Source organism: Aulonocara sp. 'chitande type north' Nkhata Bay, linkage group LG22 (genome assembly GCF_057382095.1).
Source record: "Aulonocara sp. 'chitande type north' Nkhata Bay isolate Kocher_YH1m ecotype deep benthic linkage group LG22, A_spYH_male_GT1.1, whole genome shotgun sequence".
Lineage (NCBI taxonomy): Eukaryota > Metazoa > Chordata > Actinopteri > Cichliformes > Cichlidae > Aulonocara > Aulonocara sp. 'chitande type north' Nkhata Bay.
In genome coordinates, this window is record NC_141364.1 from 5525801 (window position 1) to 5543528 (window position 17728).

The 17728-nt window shown below is 39.1% G+C and overlaps 1 protein-coding gene across 1 annotated transcript in view; it reads right to left on the reverse strand.

Annotated features, from left to right (window-relative positions):
* The window catches only part of grin2da (glutamate receptor, ionotropic, N-methyl D-aspartate 2D, a), a 262588-nt gene that overhangs the window by 125328 nt on the left and 119532 nt on the right, over window positions 1-17728 (reverse strand). The window contains exon 5 of the mRNA XM_086281122.1: window positions 5507-5694. Within this exon, the coding sequence (XP_086137248.1) occupies window positions 5507-5694 (188 nt within the window). The remainder of the gene's footprint in view (window positions 1-5506; window positions 5695-17728) is intronic.

Consider the following 17728-nt stretch of genomic DNA (forward strand, 5'->3'; position numbering starts at 1 on the left):
GTAAGACTTAGGGCCTCGGCCTGCTCATTTTTTATATGACCACAGAAACTTGCCAACATAGACTTTACATTACCATGAACTGATTATGCATGCACCTGAGGCAGAAGATTTCAAGCACAGTTCAAACAAGTATAAGAGGAGTGACTACTCAACAGTCTCCAGCTGTACGCGTCTCTAACAGAGAGTCATGGCTTTAGACCTTTCGGGGCTAACACACTCATGGGGGGTAAAGAATGTAGGCTTTAATAATCACCCACTGGTCTGTTAAATATCATAAACAATCTTCTCATCTATGAGACATACTGTATTTCAGAATTAACATTTTTTTTAATGCTTTGAACCAGCAACAGTTTTTGTCCATGTGCCGACTGCAATAATGTATTTCTCTGTGACATGTGGAATACACATTATTTTAAAACAATACATCTCCTTTGAGGGCAGCAGAGGTTGCAGTGGTTAACACCATCACCTCACAGCAGCTGGGGCCTTTCTGTGTGGAGTTGTCCCACTGACTGGGTGGATTCTCTCCTCGTAGTCTGGCTTTCTCTCACAATTCAAAAAATGTCAAGTTAAGTTAACTAGTGATTGGTGGCCTTGGATGACTGGCTCTCTGTGTTAGCCCTGTAATGGACTGGTGACCTGTCTAGTCACTGCCTCTTGCCCATTGCTATATGATAGGCTTCAGCTCCCTGCGACCCTGAATTGGAAGGATGGATGACCTCTAAAGTGTCCGGCTCTTGGTTTCTGTGAAACAGGTTGCTGTGATGAGCTAATGTAAAGTCAAGAATGTTATCAAGGACAGTTCACAGAATTTACAACTTCAGTATCCGTACAATAGCCACAAATCCTTTTGTGGCTCACCCTTTGAAGTGAACCCTTCACAGGGCCAGTGGCTGCTCTTTCTCTGTACTTCACAGCCTCTTAGTACTTTTATAATTTTCCTAAGTTGCTTGTCAGCGCTGATATAATAAATTCCTTTGTGACTAATACAGAATGACAGTGCAGTTGGTCTTCTGCTCACATCCCAGTCATTAGGATTTTTACGTCCTCCATTTTTGCATTTCTGTCATCTCTTTTTTGGGTTTAAATTTTCTAAATTTTGCAGCAATGTCAACCATATCATAGCTACAGTGACAGCGCTTTTTGTGGCCATGAATTACAAAGTAAATGATTTGCGAGTTGTACAATGATAACATTTCTTTGTTGAATGGATTATCAAATAATACTTTTGGTATTTAGAAAAGCTCTATGAAATATCCATCATAAGCAGCAGCAGAAGTGTGGAAAACACTCAAAAGTATCAAACGCATAAACACCGATATAGTGACGGGGTTATTTTTCAGATTCATTCCATATACAACTGGAGAAGACATATATAGTGCATCCAATAATTGAAACATGGCAACAGTGTAAACACTCAGCTCCAGGCTTCAATTACTAATCACTGAGCGGAAACCATGATGATTGCTCACTCCATCCAGGTAGAAACCTCACACTAGATATCAAGGAAGATGGGCTTCGTTTAGTATGGAGCTGTTTTCAATATTTAATGTAAATCTTGATCGTGGCTCAAGAGTTGGGAGTTCGCCTTGTAATTGGAAGGTCGCCGGTTCGAGCCACGGCTCGGACAGTCTCTGTCGTTGTGTCCTTGGGCAAGACACTTCATCTACTCCCTACTGGTGCTGGCCGATATGGCAGCCTCGCCATGTGTATATGAGTGAAGTGCATGTTAACCTTAACTTAATGCACTTGTCTTTTCGACTCTGTAACTGTAGTGCAATATGTGTGGTAACTAGTTGAACTGAAATTATAAACATTCGTTCTACATTGTAATCTTTATGTTGGAGAATGGATTAATAGGATTTAGACAGTCAGAATAGCCACTCCATGTACATCTTATAACATATGTAGCCTCGTTCTTGGGATGCAGCACCTGTTTCAGTATGAACTCTGCCACTGGAAGTGGTGACAAGTGAACTGCTCACTTGGACTGTCCTTCTAGTCTGGGCGTACATTTTACAAGGACAGTGACACGATACATTAAAAAAACTGACTGAAAAGGTAGAAAAGGATCCTGGATTTCACAGGAGCCAAGATGACTGGTAGACAGTGAAGGTAGAAAGATGGCGAGTGAAGTGAACATTCTCCAGGTGATATATGGAATCACATTGAAGGCTGTGTCGTCATGTTGTGTAAAATGTTTTGTATCCAGGGAAATCTCTTTGACCTTGTTTGGATTTATGTTGCAACTAAATTTTATATTTGCATAATTGAACTATATAAAGAGTTAGAACCACCACACATTTCACATTATGAGGTGCGGCAGACATGAGTTTAAAGGTAATAAAGAAAAATCAATAGAGAATTGTATCTTTCACCTGGATACACTCGGTCAATTTATTTCGATTAGATTGGATGTAAATGTTATGATCCCAGTGAAGAGATCAGGTCATTCTTACAGAGAGTGCATCATGAATCATCATCATTTTTGAAAAACACAATGTCTCTTTTCACTGTTATGCTGATGATATTCAAATCTACCTTCACCTGACTGGGGATGCTTTATCCTCACCACATCCTCTGTTTGACTGTCTGAGTGATGTCAAGGACTGGTTATCACGTAACTTTCTTACTTTAAATGGAAAGAAGACAGAAATTATTGTTTTTGACCGAAATATGCCTCTGGGACAATTGACTGGCACATTGGGGCCTGTTGCTAACTACCTTACTGATACTGCCAGGAATCTTGGAGTTTTCATGGATAGTTCCTTCAAATTTGACAAACAGGTCTCTACTGTGGTAAAAACTAGTTTTCATCAACTACGCCTAATCTCTAAGGCTAAACCCTACATACCACACAAAGATATGGAGAAACTCATTCATGCTTTCATTACGTCAAGACTGGACTATTGTAACTCACTCTACTTGGGTCTACAATCTTCTCTTCTGCAGCGTCTGCAGCTGGTCCAGAATGCCGCAGCACGTCTCTTGACCGGCACTAGAAAGTTTGACTCTATCACCCCTGTTCTGAAAAATTTACATTGGCTTCCTATCAAATATCGAATTGATTTTAAAATTCTATTGTTTACTTATAAAATTTTAAACAATATGGCACCTGACTACTTAGCTGATCTCCTCTGTCTGTACAGCCCTCAGAGAGCACTAAGATCATCAGGCCAACTGCTCTTGGTGCAACCTAGGTCTCGGCTGAAGACCAGAGGAGACCGTGCCTTTGCCGTTGCTGCACCCAGGCTATGGAATACTCTCCCTCTTCATATTCACGCGTCAGATTCCATTCAGTCTTTTAAATCACGTTTAAAAACGTATTTGTTTGATCTGGCATTTAAGGCGAATTAGGGTAATTTACATCTGGCTCTGTATTTAGATTATGTAATTATCTTATATTTTATATATTTGTAATTTATATTTTATTGTGATTTTATTTGTACTGCGATTTTACTGGAAAGCACTTTGGTGTACCTCGGTCTAAAAAATGTGCTATATAAATAAATTTTGATTGATTTTTTTTGATTGATGAACATGCAGGTGGTTGTAAAATTAAACTGTGTACTCATGTGCAAAAAGTGTGCTTTTCAGGGATGAAGAGAAGAATATTTATCTTCTCATGTATTTTTTAATCATAAGGTTTCTCCATCTTCAAGGCTTCGTACAGAAAAACTCAATGAATTCTCAATTCAGCAGAGAGAAAAGAAACTACAAAATTGATAATGCATAAAGTTTCAGCACTAGAAGCAGTCTGCTGAAACATAACATATACTTTATATAGGATCACAAAATGAGGTAAAAGTCTTTAGCTACAGATTCCTAATTAAAGGAATGTAACATTTTAACAAGGATCAGCAGTACAGTAGCAGCACTAATTGATGTGCTTTAACATTTGAGCAATTTTGTCATTTTACTCAAGGTTTTACTGATTTGGGGATTTTCACATATGAGCTGCTTGGAAAATCATATTACACCAAAAATAAAGGTTTTTCACAGAGTATAGACATGAATGCTCTTAGAATGGGATGTGTTATAAAAACAGAAAAAAAACCTAGAATTTTTTACGTGAGTGAAGCTTTGCACTTGTTCCACTGCAACACGTAAAAAGCATCAAACTGAGCAGACCATAAATGTTAAAGTTTTACTGCGAATATAAAAACATAGATCCAGGTGGATATCCACATGTTGAGATTAAAAAAACAAGACATCTTTTCAGGTCATTGGAAAGCTGTATGGAAAAAAAGGCTGTTTTTTTTTTAAATCAAAATTTGTTTGAAAGGACATTTCATCCTCGTCATCACTCCTCTTGATTATTCTTGTTGTAAACCAGCACTACTCCATCAACTAACGGACAGCCCCAACAGGATAGGGACAATAGGTTTCAACTGAGGCTAAATATTAATCTGTGTATCTGGAGTCAGTGTTGTGCAGCAGATCACAACAATTTCACACAGAATTGAAACCTCTATTAAATTTCACTTTCAAACCAGATTTAATTCAATTTTAGTCGCAGTGGTTGTTTACCATTTAGATGTATTTTAGATCTCTAATAAACAGAAAAGAGTAAACATGACTCTATGACTGAAGTTAGGTAAAATTCAGGTCTCTGTAAAAGCCTTAAAATATTACTATCCATCTTTAATTTTCCAGACATAATAAAATGTATTTTTCTTTTTCCTTTCTTCAAAGACTGTGACTGACCAATCAGATCAAGCCCACAAAACAAAGTGCATGGATGTCTGGTGTCCGGTGTGTAGTGGATATGACAGATCTCACTGCATCTGGTGTTCACTTTCATTCTGTTTCTAAAAAGGGTTGTCTGGATAATGTCATGTAATCATGAGGCATTGGTAATAAGAGGCATACAAATTACTTTGATTCAGTGGAGTATCTGATCAAATCTCAGTATGCAAATCAGGTACTAGGTTGAGCTAGTAGCATTGTCAACAAATATGACACATCCTTATGTGGCTTCAGTGTCTTGTCAATTTTTCTTTCACCATGGAGGGTGAAAGAAGACTTTAATCAGGCTTTGTGTTAGCACTTCACATAACAGTTGAAGAGTTGACACAAACTAATATCTTGTACTGTTCTGACCTGGTTTTACATGAATCAAAGCCAAACTATGCCAGGTAGAGCTGTGTGTCATCGACATAGCAGTGGAAATGACATATTTATGGATTATATGGCCAATAGCAGATGGACAACAAACAGGAGGGGCTCGGGAGATCATTAGTAGTAATTAAAACTGGCTAAGATTTGAACTTTATGAATTAATGATGAGGGCTGTTTAAGGGCATGCCAATGATTCCCATAGAGATTTGTCTTTCAGCAAGTATGCTGTGTGTTTTAGTATTACAGAGCCAGACATGGATGAGAACACTTAAGAGTCAAATGCAACACATTTAACCTTATCCACAGATTCATTGAACCCGCAGAAGCCCTGTTTGAAGCCCCCGCAGCCTGTGAACCCCTGATATTTTAAATCCTGGGTTCGTACCTGCGTGGCTCATCCCTCCACCCCTGTGGCCGGATGGCAAACAAAGCCTTTGGAAGCCCCTCCAGACCCAACCCGGATAGGGCTGGTCCCACAGCAAACCACATATGGCTGGGCCCGGCCTGACCCGCTGCCCAAGCTGCCCGGAAAATGAGCTCAGCCTCTTCCAGGGAGCAGTACAGAAGGCGGACCTGGAGGAAGAGAAAAAGAGGAAGACAGTTACTGCAGTGGGTGGATGAGAGAAGGAAGAGAAAAGAAGAGGCAGAAAAAAAAGATTTTTCTTCCTCCCCATTTCTTGCTGCGTGGTCCTATAATACACTTTCATGATTTCTTTACTAAAATAGATTATATTCAAATATAAATCAAGACACTTGGTACACTTACACATTCATACTTCACTTTATTTTTTCAGAACACAGTGAACTGCACTTGAAAAATGATGCCTGCTTGCATTTTCTCTTCATACATTATTAAAAAGGGGGAATTGAATGGAGGGGGGGCAACATTAAAGAGACAAAGTGAGAGTAAGAAAACACAAAACTCGAGGAGTGCGAGACGGAGGACAGCAGCTGTGTGTGTGGTTGATGAGGGCACTTCAGATGATTACTCAGGAAGCACTTTGGGAGAATTTGCGCCACAGTTTTGTAAGACAATTGAAGAGGTTATAAAACTGAAATTAGCCAAAACCAAAATGTGAAATGCTTTACTAACACACAGGGAGAGCAGCAGGCGAGTAGTGTGTGGATCCTGCCACATGCTGCACATTCACCGCCGAGGATGGCGAGATGACGCTGATCCCTCCTACCCAGTTGACAGCAAATGGGATCAAAGTCGGCATGAGGTCCATGCTCACACTCAGTCTCTATCAATCACATCCTCTGAACAGTCAGCATATATTTAGCCTTCATATGGCATCTGCAAGCTCGAATTTTATCACTCTTTCTCTGAAATTAAAAGTGTTCTCCTCCTCTGATTTCTAAGGAAGAAGTTGGCTTCCCTGCTTGCTGTCATCCCTCACAAAAATATGTAATTTGTTATAATTTTCTCCCATCAATCACTTTGTTAGCACAGGTGACTCATTTTTCAAATGTTGGACATCTCATTTTGGAAGAGAACATTTCATTTAGATCCCTGTGGGTCGTCATATTTTATCATGACAGAGCTTAACTGCGTCAACATCCAGGTCGAAGTGAAAGTCCCCTACAAAAATAGTGAATTTACACCATATATATGGCGTATATATATATACACACACACATATAATCATATTTTTTGGCAGTGCTAGTATGAGTAATTACACGACTTACCTACGTACTAATAATCTCAGCAGTCAAAGTGTCCATTATAAAAAAACAGCTTTCATCTACCTTAGCAGGACCCAATGCACTTTTATTTATTATGAAACAGTTACGGTAACAATCCTCTGTGTTAAATACAACATTTTAACAGGTTTCAGCTCATTGTTTAGGTTTTTCAGTTGCTCTTACCATTCTTTACTCTCACTGTGCACTGGATATTCTACACATTACACCTACAGGAACTGTCCAGCTATGAAAAGCCCTGACACAAAGCTCCCAGCACACAATGCTTCTGCTGTTGTTAATGCTAGAGGAGGTTTGGAGTTAGGTTGTCCAGTCAGCACAACACTGTCCCTCAACAACCCCGCTCTAGCCAGAGTTTCCAGGTGACGTCAAAGCTACTGGGACACGCCCACCTGGCAGACAAAAACAGTGCTCTGGTCCTTTGCTCTGCAGCCATCCTTTGAACGTCTTCAAGTTTAAACTTGACCAAAATGCCTGATAGTTGCTGTCCTATCAGATACACTCATCACGCCAATCATTGCTTCTCCACAGCAACCCTGGCTGTCAGCGACGGCTCATTAAACTGTAGGATTGATACTCTGTCAGCTTTACTGTTATGACACTGTAAATGTCCAAGTCAACAAAACTAAAATTTACGTGTGGTAGCCCGTTTAAGATAGCTATGTAGTGCTTTACTTTACTAATAAATGAAGAACAATTCCTTGTTCTTCACCTCCAACATAGTGGCATTATTTACCCATCCAAATTAAAAATACATGGAGCTGTCCATACTGTGAAAACTTCATCCTGGCAGCAGGTAAAGTCAGCAAATCTCTAGAAGATACCTGTAGATGTCACTAAACTCCAGCTCTGGGAAAGACATCGCCAGGGATTTAAATAAAGCTGATGGGCAGAATATGGATCACAGTTCCCAAAATTTGTAGTTTTTCTTCATGAGGTGAAAAGGAGAGGTGAAAAAATCCCTACTTTACTCCAGCAGTACTATCTACTGTTTATGCTTAAAGGTGGAGCACTGCTTTGTCTGCCAGGGCAGTGAGTCGGTCACGTGACTGAAAATGATGGATAACTTTCCAGTGAGCTGGTGTGAGTCTTAGGAGCACTTCCACTTTGCTGAATTTCTTCACACCTTGATAATCAATGATCAGCAGTAAGGGATATTATTGCAAACTGACTTCTTGCACTACGCTTGAATCCATTGAGCCCATTCTTTTACAAATGTTTGCAAAGGTGATTTTACTTGACAGACTGTTTGGCACTGCATTGGCCTCATAGCTGAGTTAGACAGTCAAATGTGGTAGTTTACTGCTGTTCAGAGGGTACATTTGTCCAGCAGCTGTGTAACGAGCTCACTGGGATGTTGTGGAGTTATAGGTGAACAAACGCTAATATGTCACTGTAAACATCAAGATCTACAGCTGTTGAGATCTGGGCTTTGAACTGACTTACTTTCAAACTTTTTTTGCAAATGATATGTTTAAAACTAGCGTCAAATGCTAATGACTGATCAAATTCAATCAGCCCTTGATCTCTGTCCGTTCCCAATGTAAAGTCAGATCCATTAAATGCTAATATAGATCCATAACAATGGAGGCATCACCTAGAGATTATTGATGTCCATGTTATTGCAGACTTTAGAACATCAGAGAGGGGCCAATATAAACTTATCAGAAGCAGTGAACTTGGATTTTTAAATCACTGAAACTAACTCAGAAGATGGTCTGAGTTGTGGTGTAACACTTTAATACCAATATCTCCTCTGGTTCCTGGTCAAGTCACACATTACTCACAAGATTTTTCTTACTTACAAATCTCTCAATGCCCTGGCACCTCAGTATCTCTCTGACCTGCTGCAAACCATACACACAGTCTCGGATGCATTGGTCCTTCTCTGTTTTCTGTACCTCGCACCAACATCAGAACCTTTGGGCCTTCAGTGTGGTGGCCCCCACCCTCCAGAACTCTCTCATATATGAGCTTCGCAATGCCCCGTCACTGGAGTCCTTCAAGAAACTTGTCAAAACTCACCTCTAGACTTTTTTAAAAAATATTTTTGCTACTCTTGTGTACAGTGTAATTTGGTTCCTTGAAAGTTATAATTATAATAATAAATGAAAAGTTAAAAATAGCATTGCACGTTGCATTCTGTTCGTGCACTGCTTGGTTTGTAATGATTAGGCATGCAGAAGAAAAACAGCAAGCCTGCCGTCTCACTTACCAGTCAGTGAGACACAAATCCTCATCTTATGCCTGTGTTATGTTAATGTGCCGGCTTTGAGGTGAACAATAACCCATGCAGTACTACAGCTTCAAAGATCACAAAAACAAAAAAGAAAAATGAAAGATTAAAGGCAGGTCACCGAGGTATATTTATGTTTGGGAGTGGTGGAATGCTCTGGAAGCACTGGAGGCAAATTTTAATTACAGGTCTAAAGATATACAGATTGTTCACATCCAGATACCATCTGCTTGCGAGACATGTTAATGTATGATGAGAGAAACAGCGAGGGAAACAAGCAGAAGAAAAAAAGAAAAAGAGGGGGACCAGGAGCCAGGAAGAGCAGTAATAAAAGCCTCAGTGGGAATATGTTGTTTATGAACCATCACAGTAAAGATTAACCTAATTTAATCAATAATTGTAGCATCAGGTGTGTTTGTGTAGAGTACTTCACTGGACACTCAGTCTTTTTTACCATTTTGTAAATGCCATTCAGTACTAAACCTGCACTACAAAACCACTACAGAGACATTATGAGACAGTAACCTTTTGGATATCCACCAAAGAATTGAACATTTTGGGAGGATTATGCAAGTCCCACTAGCAGCATTTGGAAACAGCCCAGTGATGGTGGTGACAAGGTCTGAGCAACACTGCCCGTTAGGAAGTATCCTACTATAGTGGAGAATTAATTACTGTGCAGCCTGTTGGCATAAGATCTGAAAACGGCAATCACTGTCTGGCAGATGATCACTTTTTGGCACAACACCTGGAGCTAGGGGGCAAAACGATCGCATGAGTGCTGCTGTTTGGCTGAGGAAGAATATAGTAGTCGTGGTAAGCCAATCACATGACTGCTTCAAGATGACAAAGCAACATGGTGCCAGTTTTTAAATTGTGCAGATAGGCCATGTAAAACCAGAGTCATGATAAACAATATATATGCGTTTTTTCCCTAATATTTTCATCACATTTGCTGTCTAAGGACAGCGCAGCAAGCACTCTCTGCTTATGAGCAAACAAAAAAGAGCCCGTTTGTGTTGGTGGATAAATGCACCATGTCAACCAATCAAAAATGATATGGCAACATGACATTTGGTTGTTTAGGAAGAGGGGGACGTTTTAGGAGCGATGGTGAGAGAGGGAGTTTTGAGATGTGAGAGATTTGTGACGTTTAGCGTGTTTGGAGTGTGTAGGTGATGTGTTGTCTTGTGTAGTTAGTGTGTAGTGTTGTGGATAGTTTTGTGTGGTGACTGCTGTCTCCAGGTAGAAACAGGAGTGATACACCTGCTGCTGTCAGACCTGCAGGTATCAGGCTGTGATGTTCTCCTTTATAGTGGACAGAAATTATTTTTGGAGTGGCACAAATAATTTGTGTGGCATCGTATTGAATGCAGAACACCTGATTGTTCTGTAAATAGTTTGAAATGGTTATTTAAAAAAAGGGTAAAAAAAGGTAAATGGCTGCAAATAATTTTGTTGTTTGCAAAACTTGTGCATAGGATTTTAAAATTGACCATTTATATTTGCATTTAAAGTTATGAAATATGATTCATTAAACATGTTTGTGGTTGTTACAGTAAAAATAAAACATTCTACTGGGATTTGATGTTTTTTGTCTGATTTTAGATGAATTGTGTTAATACAGTATCACAAAATGAAAACAAAACTGTAAATTCAGACACGTGAGGTTGTGCTGAAAAGAATGATACCAAACAAGGCAAACAAATAGTTTTTAAAGGTGAAATGTAGAGGAAACATCGAAAGTAGTCAAAAATGGCCAATTATACCCTGGACCCCAGAGGGTTAAACTTTTTTTTTTTTAAGTAATGCAATAGTTTCGACTTCTTCTTTTGCTCTTGACGAAGGCGTCACACTTTTCTCCTCCTCCTCCTCTCCCTTAGCTTCCCTGCTTAGCCTCTTGTGTCCTTGTCTAGTCCCGTGTTTTTTTTATTACTTTTTCCCTGGAACACTCTCTCTCAGTCTGTTCTCTAAAACCTAAAAGAGGAATTATGGATTTGATCAACTGGTCTCTGAATGCTATTGACACCCTTTTCTCAGCGAGAAGTCTGGGCTTGGGTGAGCCTGAGTGTCCTGGAGGTACTTTCCCTGCCGGATGAACGATGGACGGGTGGCATAACTGAAGGGTCGTGTGCCTGGCGGGACTGTCGATTGAAGACGCTGAAAATATCTACCTATTCGGAACCATGATAACAGGGTTCTTGCTGATCGGAGCTGGCTTGGCCCTGGCTTATCGAAGAATTACGAAAGCGGAACCGGCTGTTCAAACCCCCACAAGGCTGCGTGAGTTCTCAAAATGGGCTCATTGAGTGCAGCACGGATAAGATCTTGGAGAAGCTTACGGGTGCCGTGAATACTCAGAATAAGACCTCTGAGTGCAAATTGGATCACATCTTGGAGCAGCTCACTGCGGTCGTGAGTTCTCAGAATCTGCTCTTTGAGCACAAGAATGACAACATCACAGAGCGTAAGTTTGATAACATCATGGAGAAGCTCACGGCTCTCCCACGGGAGATTGAGAGACCAGTGTTGGACTGTTAGAACTGCTTTGAAATTCTCATGAGTTGTTCCCACTAAAGTAAAAAGCACCATCACTTCATGCGGCTACCACTTTGGCGCCAGCTGCGGCCTCAATGCTGGAGCTGAACAACAACACCCTGATAACGACTGTGTTTAGACTGTTCTTCCCATTCTATGCAAGGCCACCTGGGTTGGCTGGAAGACTGTTTACTTAGGACACTGTCTCAGCTGACCTCTGGACACATACACACACGCACACACATACATATATACACACATGCAGATGTACACTCATCCCCCCTCCCCCTCCAAATGCCTTCCACGCTTATTCCCCTCCGATGCTGACGGTGGATCAAGGAGACCAGCGCTTATGCTGCAGGCCCAGATGTACTGTCTACACTGTCTCTCACCCTTTACCCATCCCTGCTGCTTGTCATGTGTTTCTTTGGTGTATTAAGAGTTTTTTCATGTGCACAGGTGTTTTTTTCTGTTCTCAAACTGATCTCCCTGTTGGAGCTCAGTCTGGGGGGAGTTATCTTTTTCTCCTTATCTTTCCTCATGTGGTGCATTTTCCATTGTTATACCTCTCTGACCTGTCTTCCCCATGTGATGTTTTTGGGTAATGTATGTATGGTTGGAGGGTAAGATGGCGCCGCCATTGCGTGCAATAGGTTGGCAGCCTTAACATGAAATTTCCCCTTGTGGGACTGATAAAGGAATCTTATCTTATCTTATCTTAGTTACTTTTCAAGTTATTAATTACTTTTAAAATCTTGTAATGCAGTTACTAACTCAGTTACTAGTTACTTCTTCAAAAAAGTAACTGTAATTAATTACTTTTTCAAAGTAACTTGCCCAACACTGCTGGCAGCACACCCCATTTAATAGTGTTCTTTAAAACAAAGGGGACGTTAGTTCCATCTAATCCAAAACAGACTGACACGTATTAGAATATACTGCTGATAGTAAGAGAGACCAGATCAGTTGCAGCAAGAAACAAAAAAAAAAAAAAAAAAAAAAAAAAAGGAGGAGACTGAAAAAAACCATCTATGAGCCAAAAACTAACTGGGCTGCTTCTAAAACACCCTGAAAGACAGTAAAAACAGGAGTAAGCTACTTTTTCCAAGGACGTGCACTCACATATTTGTTTTGAAAATAAAAAATTTAGATAGATGATACTGACCCTGGGACTGGGGAACACAATCCTCAGAGGGCAACATTTCAGTGAAAGTAAGAGAGAGAGAAAAAAAAAAGATGCATGACCTTGGAGACAATCCCAAACTTTCCATTACAGCCCTGTTCGTATTTACTATTGCTGAGATGGAAGTGACTTTACTAAGGAAATGGGAGAAGGGAGTTTGGGGAGCGACTGTTTACTGACATCTGAATTTTAGCACTGAGGTGGTTTGTGTATCCAGTTTAAGCTCTTAAAATACCTTTAAATCCAACAGAAACAAACAAATGAACAACATCAACAAAGAGATGTCAAGTTTAAAATGAATGGCAGCCATTGACAGTTCTGTCAGAACTAAGAAGCCTCATTTCACAAATCTGGTGAAATGCTGACCAGGTGTTCATAGATATAAAAACATTTCAGTGCTTTTGCTTTGAAAAACACTGACAAACACTTTGTCACAATTTCTAAAAATATTCCTCAAACATACAGTCATCTCCTCAAAAAGCAAATAAATAAATAAAATAACTCAGAATATGTACATGTGAAGATCTAAAGGCCATTCGCTGCTACTTTGCTGTTCAAAATTTCGTCTCACTTTCATTAGATTACATCATGTTCACTCATGTTCATCCTTTTTCTTTGGTCCACTCATCCCGTCTACATTTCTTCCTCCCTTTGATGGACTTTATTTTGACAAAAAGTCATTGAAGTTGACAACAGTAAAAAAGATGAGAGCAAGGAATCAATATGTATGAACCGGATACAGTGAGAGACGAGAAGTATGGTGGGAAGAAACAATCCTTGGGTAAACAGAAACTAATTTCCCCCTATCAGATGTGTTAAACCACAGCTAAGGTCAACTCAGAAGATGTCTGTTCTAATTTTTCTGTAGTTATCTGTAGGTGATGTTTATGCTCTTCAACTTATGTTTAACAGCAGTCCATTCATGGCCTTTTATGTTGTTCAAGGTTGAAAGTAATGCACAACATCACTCCTACTACATGACCAGACTAATTCCTCAAATCTATTTTGCTCAAGTTTGCAAACCAAGACATAATATTTAGCTTAATATATAACAGGAATGTGTTGCTTTTCCAAATGAAGGAAGGAGAATTTCCCTCTCTGGCTCTCTTCCACAGTGTGTCTTTGTCCTGTCTCCTCCATACCCCAACCAGTCGCCAGCAGATGCCCGCCCCTCCCTGACCCCTCCCTAAGGTTTCTTCCTGTTAAGAGGGAGTTTTTCCTTCTGTCACCAAAGTGCTTGCTCATATGGATTTCCCCTGTGTTATTGCAGGGTATTTATGTTACAATATAAAGTGCCCTGAGGTAATTATATTTGTGATTTGGCACTATATAAAGTGAATTTGGAAATAGCCTCTGCACTGAGCTGTGTGCACGAGCCTTTTAGTGAGTAAAACAGTAGCAATGCAGAAGTTAGCAAAGCGATGATCCCGGCTGTGAAAAGAGCAGAGTAATGCAGAGCTACAATAGCTAAAGGTTGTAGTTACACTACGAAGCTCCTATGTATCTGTGGAGATGCTGTGTAGGTGGGTGTGAGTGGACCCCCAGGATATCACAGTAAATGAATAGCATATCCTCAGTCGACCCAAAATAGGGCTTTTACTGTAAGTGAAGGGCCAATTTTAAACGGCTCGATGCTTTAGCCTTCTTCACAAATGTTCAAAGAACTAAGTTCTGGGCCAGTGTTTCAACTTCATAGTTATTGCTGATATGCTGATCTGGGGGAAAAAGCTGATTAATCTGGATTTCTGTTTAGAAAAATGTCCTTCTGCAGCTTATAGAAGAAAACTCATTTTTTCTTTGGGTATGTTTTACTTGTATGATCATGGCACACGTTTATGTATGCGAGTAATGAAATAAAAAAATTCTTTCACAGCTATAATTACAGAAAGCGAGGGTGTCAAACATAACACCTGGGGACATCAATGTTGGACTTTTGTTTTAATCAAATGTAACTTTGTGAAAATATGTTTTACAGCTATTCTTATTAAAAAAATGGCAAAGTGTTTTACTCTTTACTACAGAAATAATAATACAAATCTATAGTAAAAAAGGACATGTTTTGTAACTTAACAAAAGCTTTGTTTTATTAATACAGAGCAGGCTGGCCAATAAGCTACCAGCACTTTTCATATAATTCTAAACATTTTGTACAGCATAAGAGTCATGCTGAAAATGTTTTCTCATCTACTACAGCAGCATTTTCTATCATGTAGACAAAGCTGTACGATGTAGCTTTGACTCAAAGATGAGTTTCAGTGGTCTGGTCCATTTAGGAAAAAAGTGAGCCCAATTTGGCCCATGATGTAAAATGAATTCGACATTCCTCACATAAAGTAACTGTCACTGTGATGTGAGTGGGTGATTGTCATATTGGCTACATTTACATGAAGCCTAATATTATGATTGGCATTTCTATCAATCATAATCACAGAAAAAGTAAATGCCTCAGTCAGACAACGCTGTGAAACCATTTTTATAAAAAGACAAGAAGAATAACTCGACCCATAGATTATTTAAACTAAATACCCATGTTACATTTTGTGTGACACAAGCACAACCACAGGTACAAAAAAAAAACCGTATCCTCGCTTCAGGTAAATTTTACTTACTTATTATTCATACGTTTATTCATCAGTTAGTTTGGGTATCAGTAAACTAGGCTGTTATCGACTAAAGGTTTACTCACAATAGTGGTCCATATCATAAAGTGCATTTAACCCACAGTTCCATTCATCCATGACCAGTATTTGATGCCTGGGCACGGCTAAGGAAACTGTACCCTGGGCCAGTTCAAGAGGGGAAGCCAAGTCTACATCTGGCTCTGAGAAACACTATCTATAATAAATGGTAAATGGCCACCCACAGCTCGTAATCTACCTGCACCTGAGGTAAAGTATATAACCCATCAAGGGCACAAAAAATAAAATCATAAGCCCTAATGGCTTTTGTGGTGTTCTACCCTGTCCCTGATTACGACTAAACATCCCCTCCGGTGATAATATATATGCACTGTTAAAAAATTAAAAGCAACACAAAACCATACTAAACAGTCAGGAAGTTGATCATGCATGTGTCCAAGTAAGCTGAGTATTTGTCGTTGAAGGAGACGAATGCGGGACATATTCATCATTTAATGCACTGCACACAATTCTAACTAAGTGTGTGTACACTCATGCAAATAGTATTAGTGTTGCTAGTATTAAATCACATCCCATTTAAAAAGCTGACCACAGATTTTCAGTGTGAATGATTTTAATCAGACCTCCAAATGGCACAATGCAAAAAAAAATAATAATAAAAAAATCGCTTCCTCCCCATCTTTAGTTTAGATCTTCAATGTTTTGTTTCACCTTAGCTGTTTTGCACTACAAACATCACTTTGAGGTACACAGCAAGAAAAAAAGCAATGTTTGCATTTCTTATTGATTTGGGTGAGTAATAATCACAATCAATATTTATTTTTCAATAGACCCTGTAGTTTTTAAAATATTGATCTCTACCAAACGGTTGAGATGTCACTTAATGGTAAAAGTATGAAATGTCATGAAAATACAAGTACATTAGATAATACAGTTGAAAAAAAATCAATAAAAGGCCAAATTAAATTTAAATTAATAACAAAAACTATCCAGAGCATTGGATACAGTTTATTTCTAGTAGCATGCAGGTGAACATTGCTGTTTTCATTCCATCAAAGGAAAGTATTATCTCAAGCAACAAAATACATAGTTTTCTAATCTGCAAATGTGAAAAATGTGCTACAGCACAAAATACTCACATTCAGGCCACTTCTGATTGAATGCTACTGTGCAAAATCATTTTTGTTTAAAAAAATAAATAAATAAAAAAAACAGTGCAAATCAAGCACATCTGCTTGTGGTTTTGGTCGTTGGGGTCTATAGCATTTATTCTGTGGTCTTGGAGAGCTGAATCATGGTTGTCCAACTCTAGATGCTGGCTTGTTAACTTGGTTCAGACACAGCCAGGTGGAAACCTTTTGAGAGCCATTGGTTTCTGAGGTTCTTTTATGGGTTTGCATAGTGTTTTTTACAACTTTGGCCCCTTAGAGATCGCTTCTGTTCCTTTTTACTGAGGGGAGCACTGAAGAATGTAGATCCCCATGATATTTGTGATTTCCACATGTTGTTCTTGATTTTTACAATATTTACTAATATTAACTCAGAAAGTTACAAAAATTACTTACTGAGGAAATTATTTCAACATATTCTTGCTGTGCTAACACTTAATGTGATTTATCAATAGCAATGGATAAACATGGGTCTAGTGGTCTGACTTTATGGCAAATAATACATTTTGATAACATTTAGGTTATGTTAGCATTAGCACCATAAAAGGGACAAATCAACCGTTTGGTTGACCACTTTTTAAAAAAATTATTAAACATTTAATTTGACTTTTTTTAATGCTGTCAAGTGACATACATCTGTTTAGTAAGTCCTCTAACACTATCATATATCAAAAAATTATATCTTCCTATCTTAGTTTCATCAAAAACACTCAAAATATGTTGGATGTTTTTTTTGTTTCTGACTTCCTGGTTTGGAGAGGTATAAGAAGACCCAACAGTTTCCATTCACAGTGCCTTCTGGAGGATTTTTTTGGCATTGCAGATGTAAACCAATTGGTAAAAAAGACTCAACAAGGTAGGTCAATTTCAGTGAAAGCCTCAGTTAGATATAGGGCCTGAAAATGTGCTACCAATTGGTTGAGCAGAACGCTAAAGGGTTGAAGGCTAGTTAGCTAAATAAAGAACCCGCAGTATGTGAACACTTCAAAAGTGTATTTTGCAAATGTCAAGGCTGATGATTTTAGATGAAGAATCTAGACCTCTCCATTGCTGTGTATGTAGCTAAAATCTTCCTCACATACTGCAATGCACTTTTAAAACTGCTGAAGGCCTAAGCGAACAGTACAGCCTTATAGTG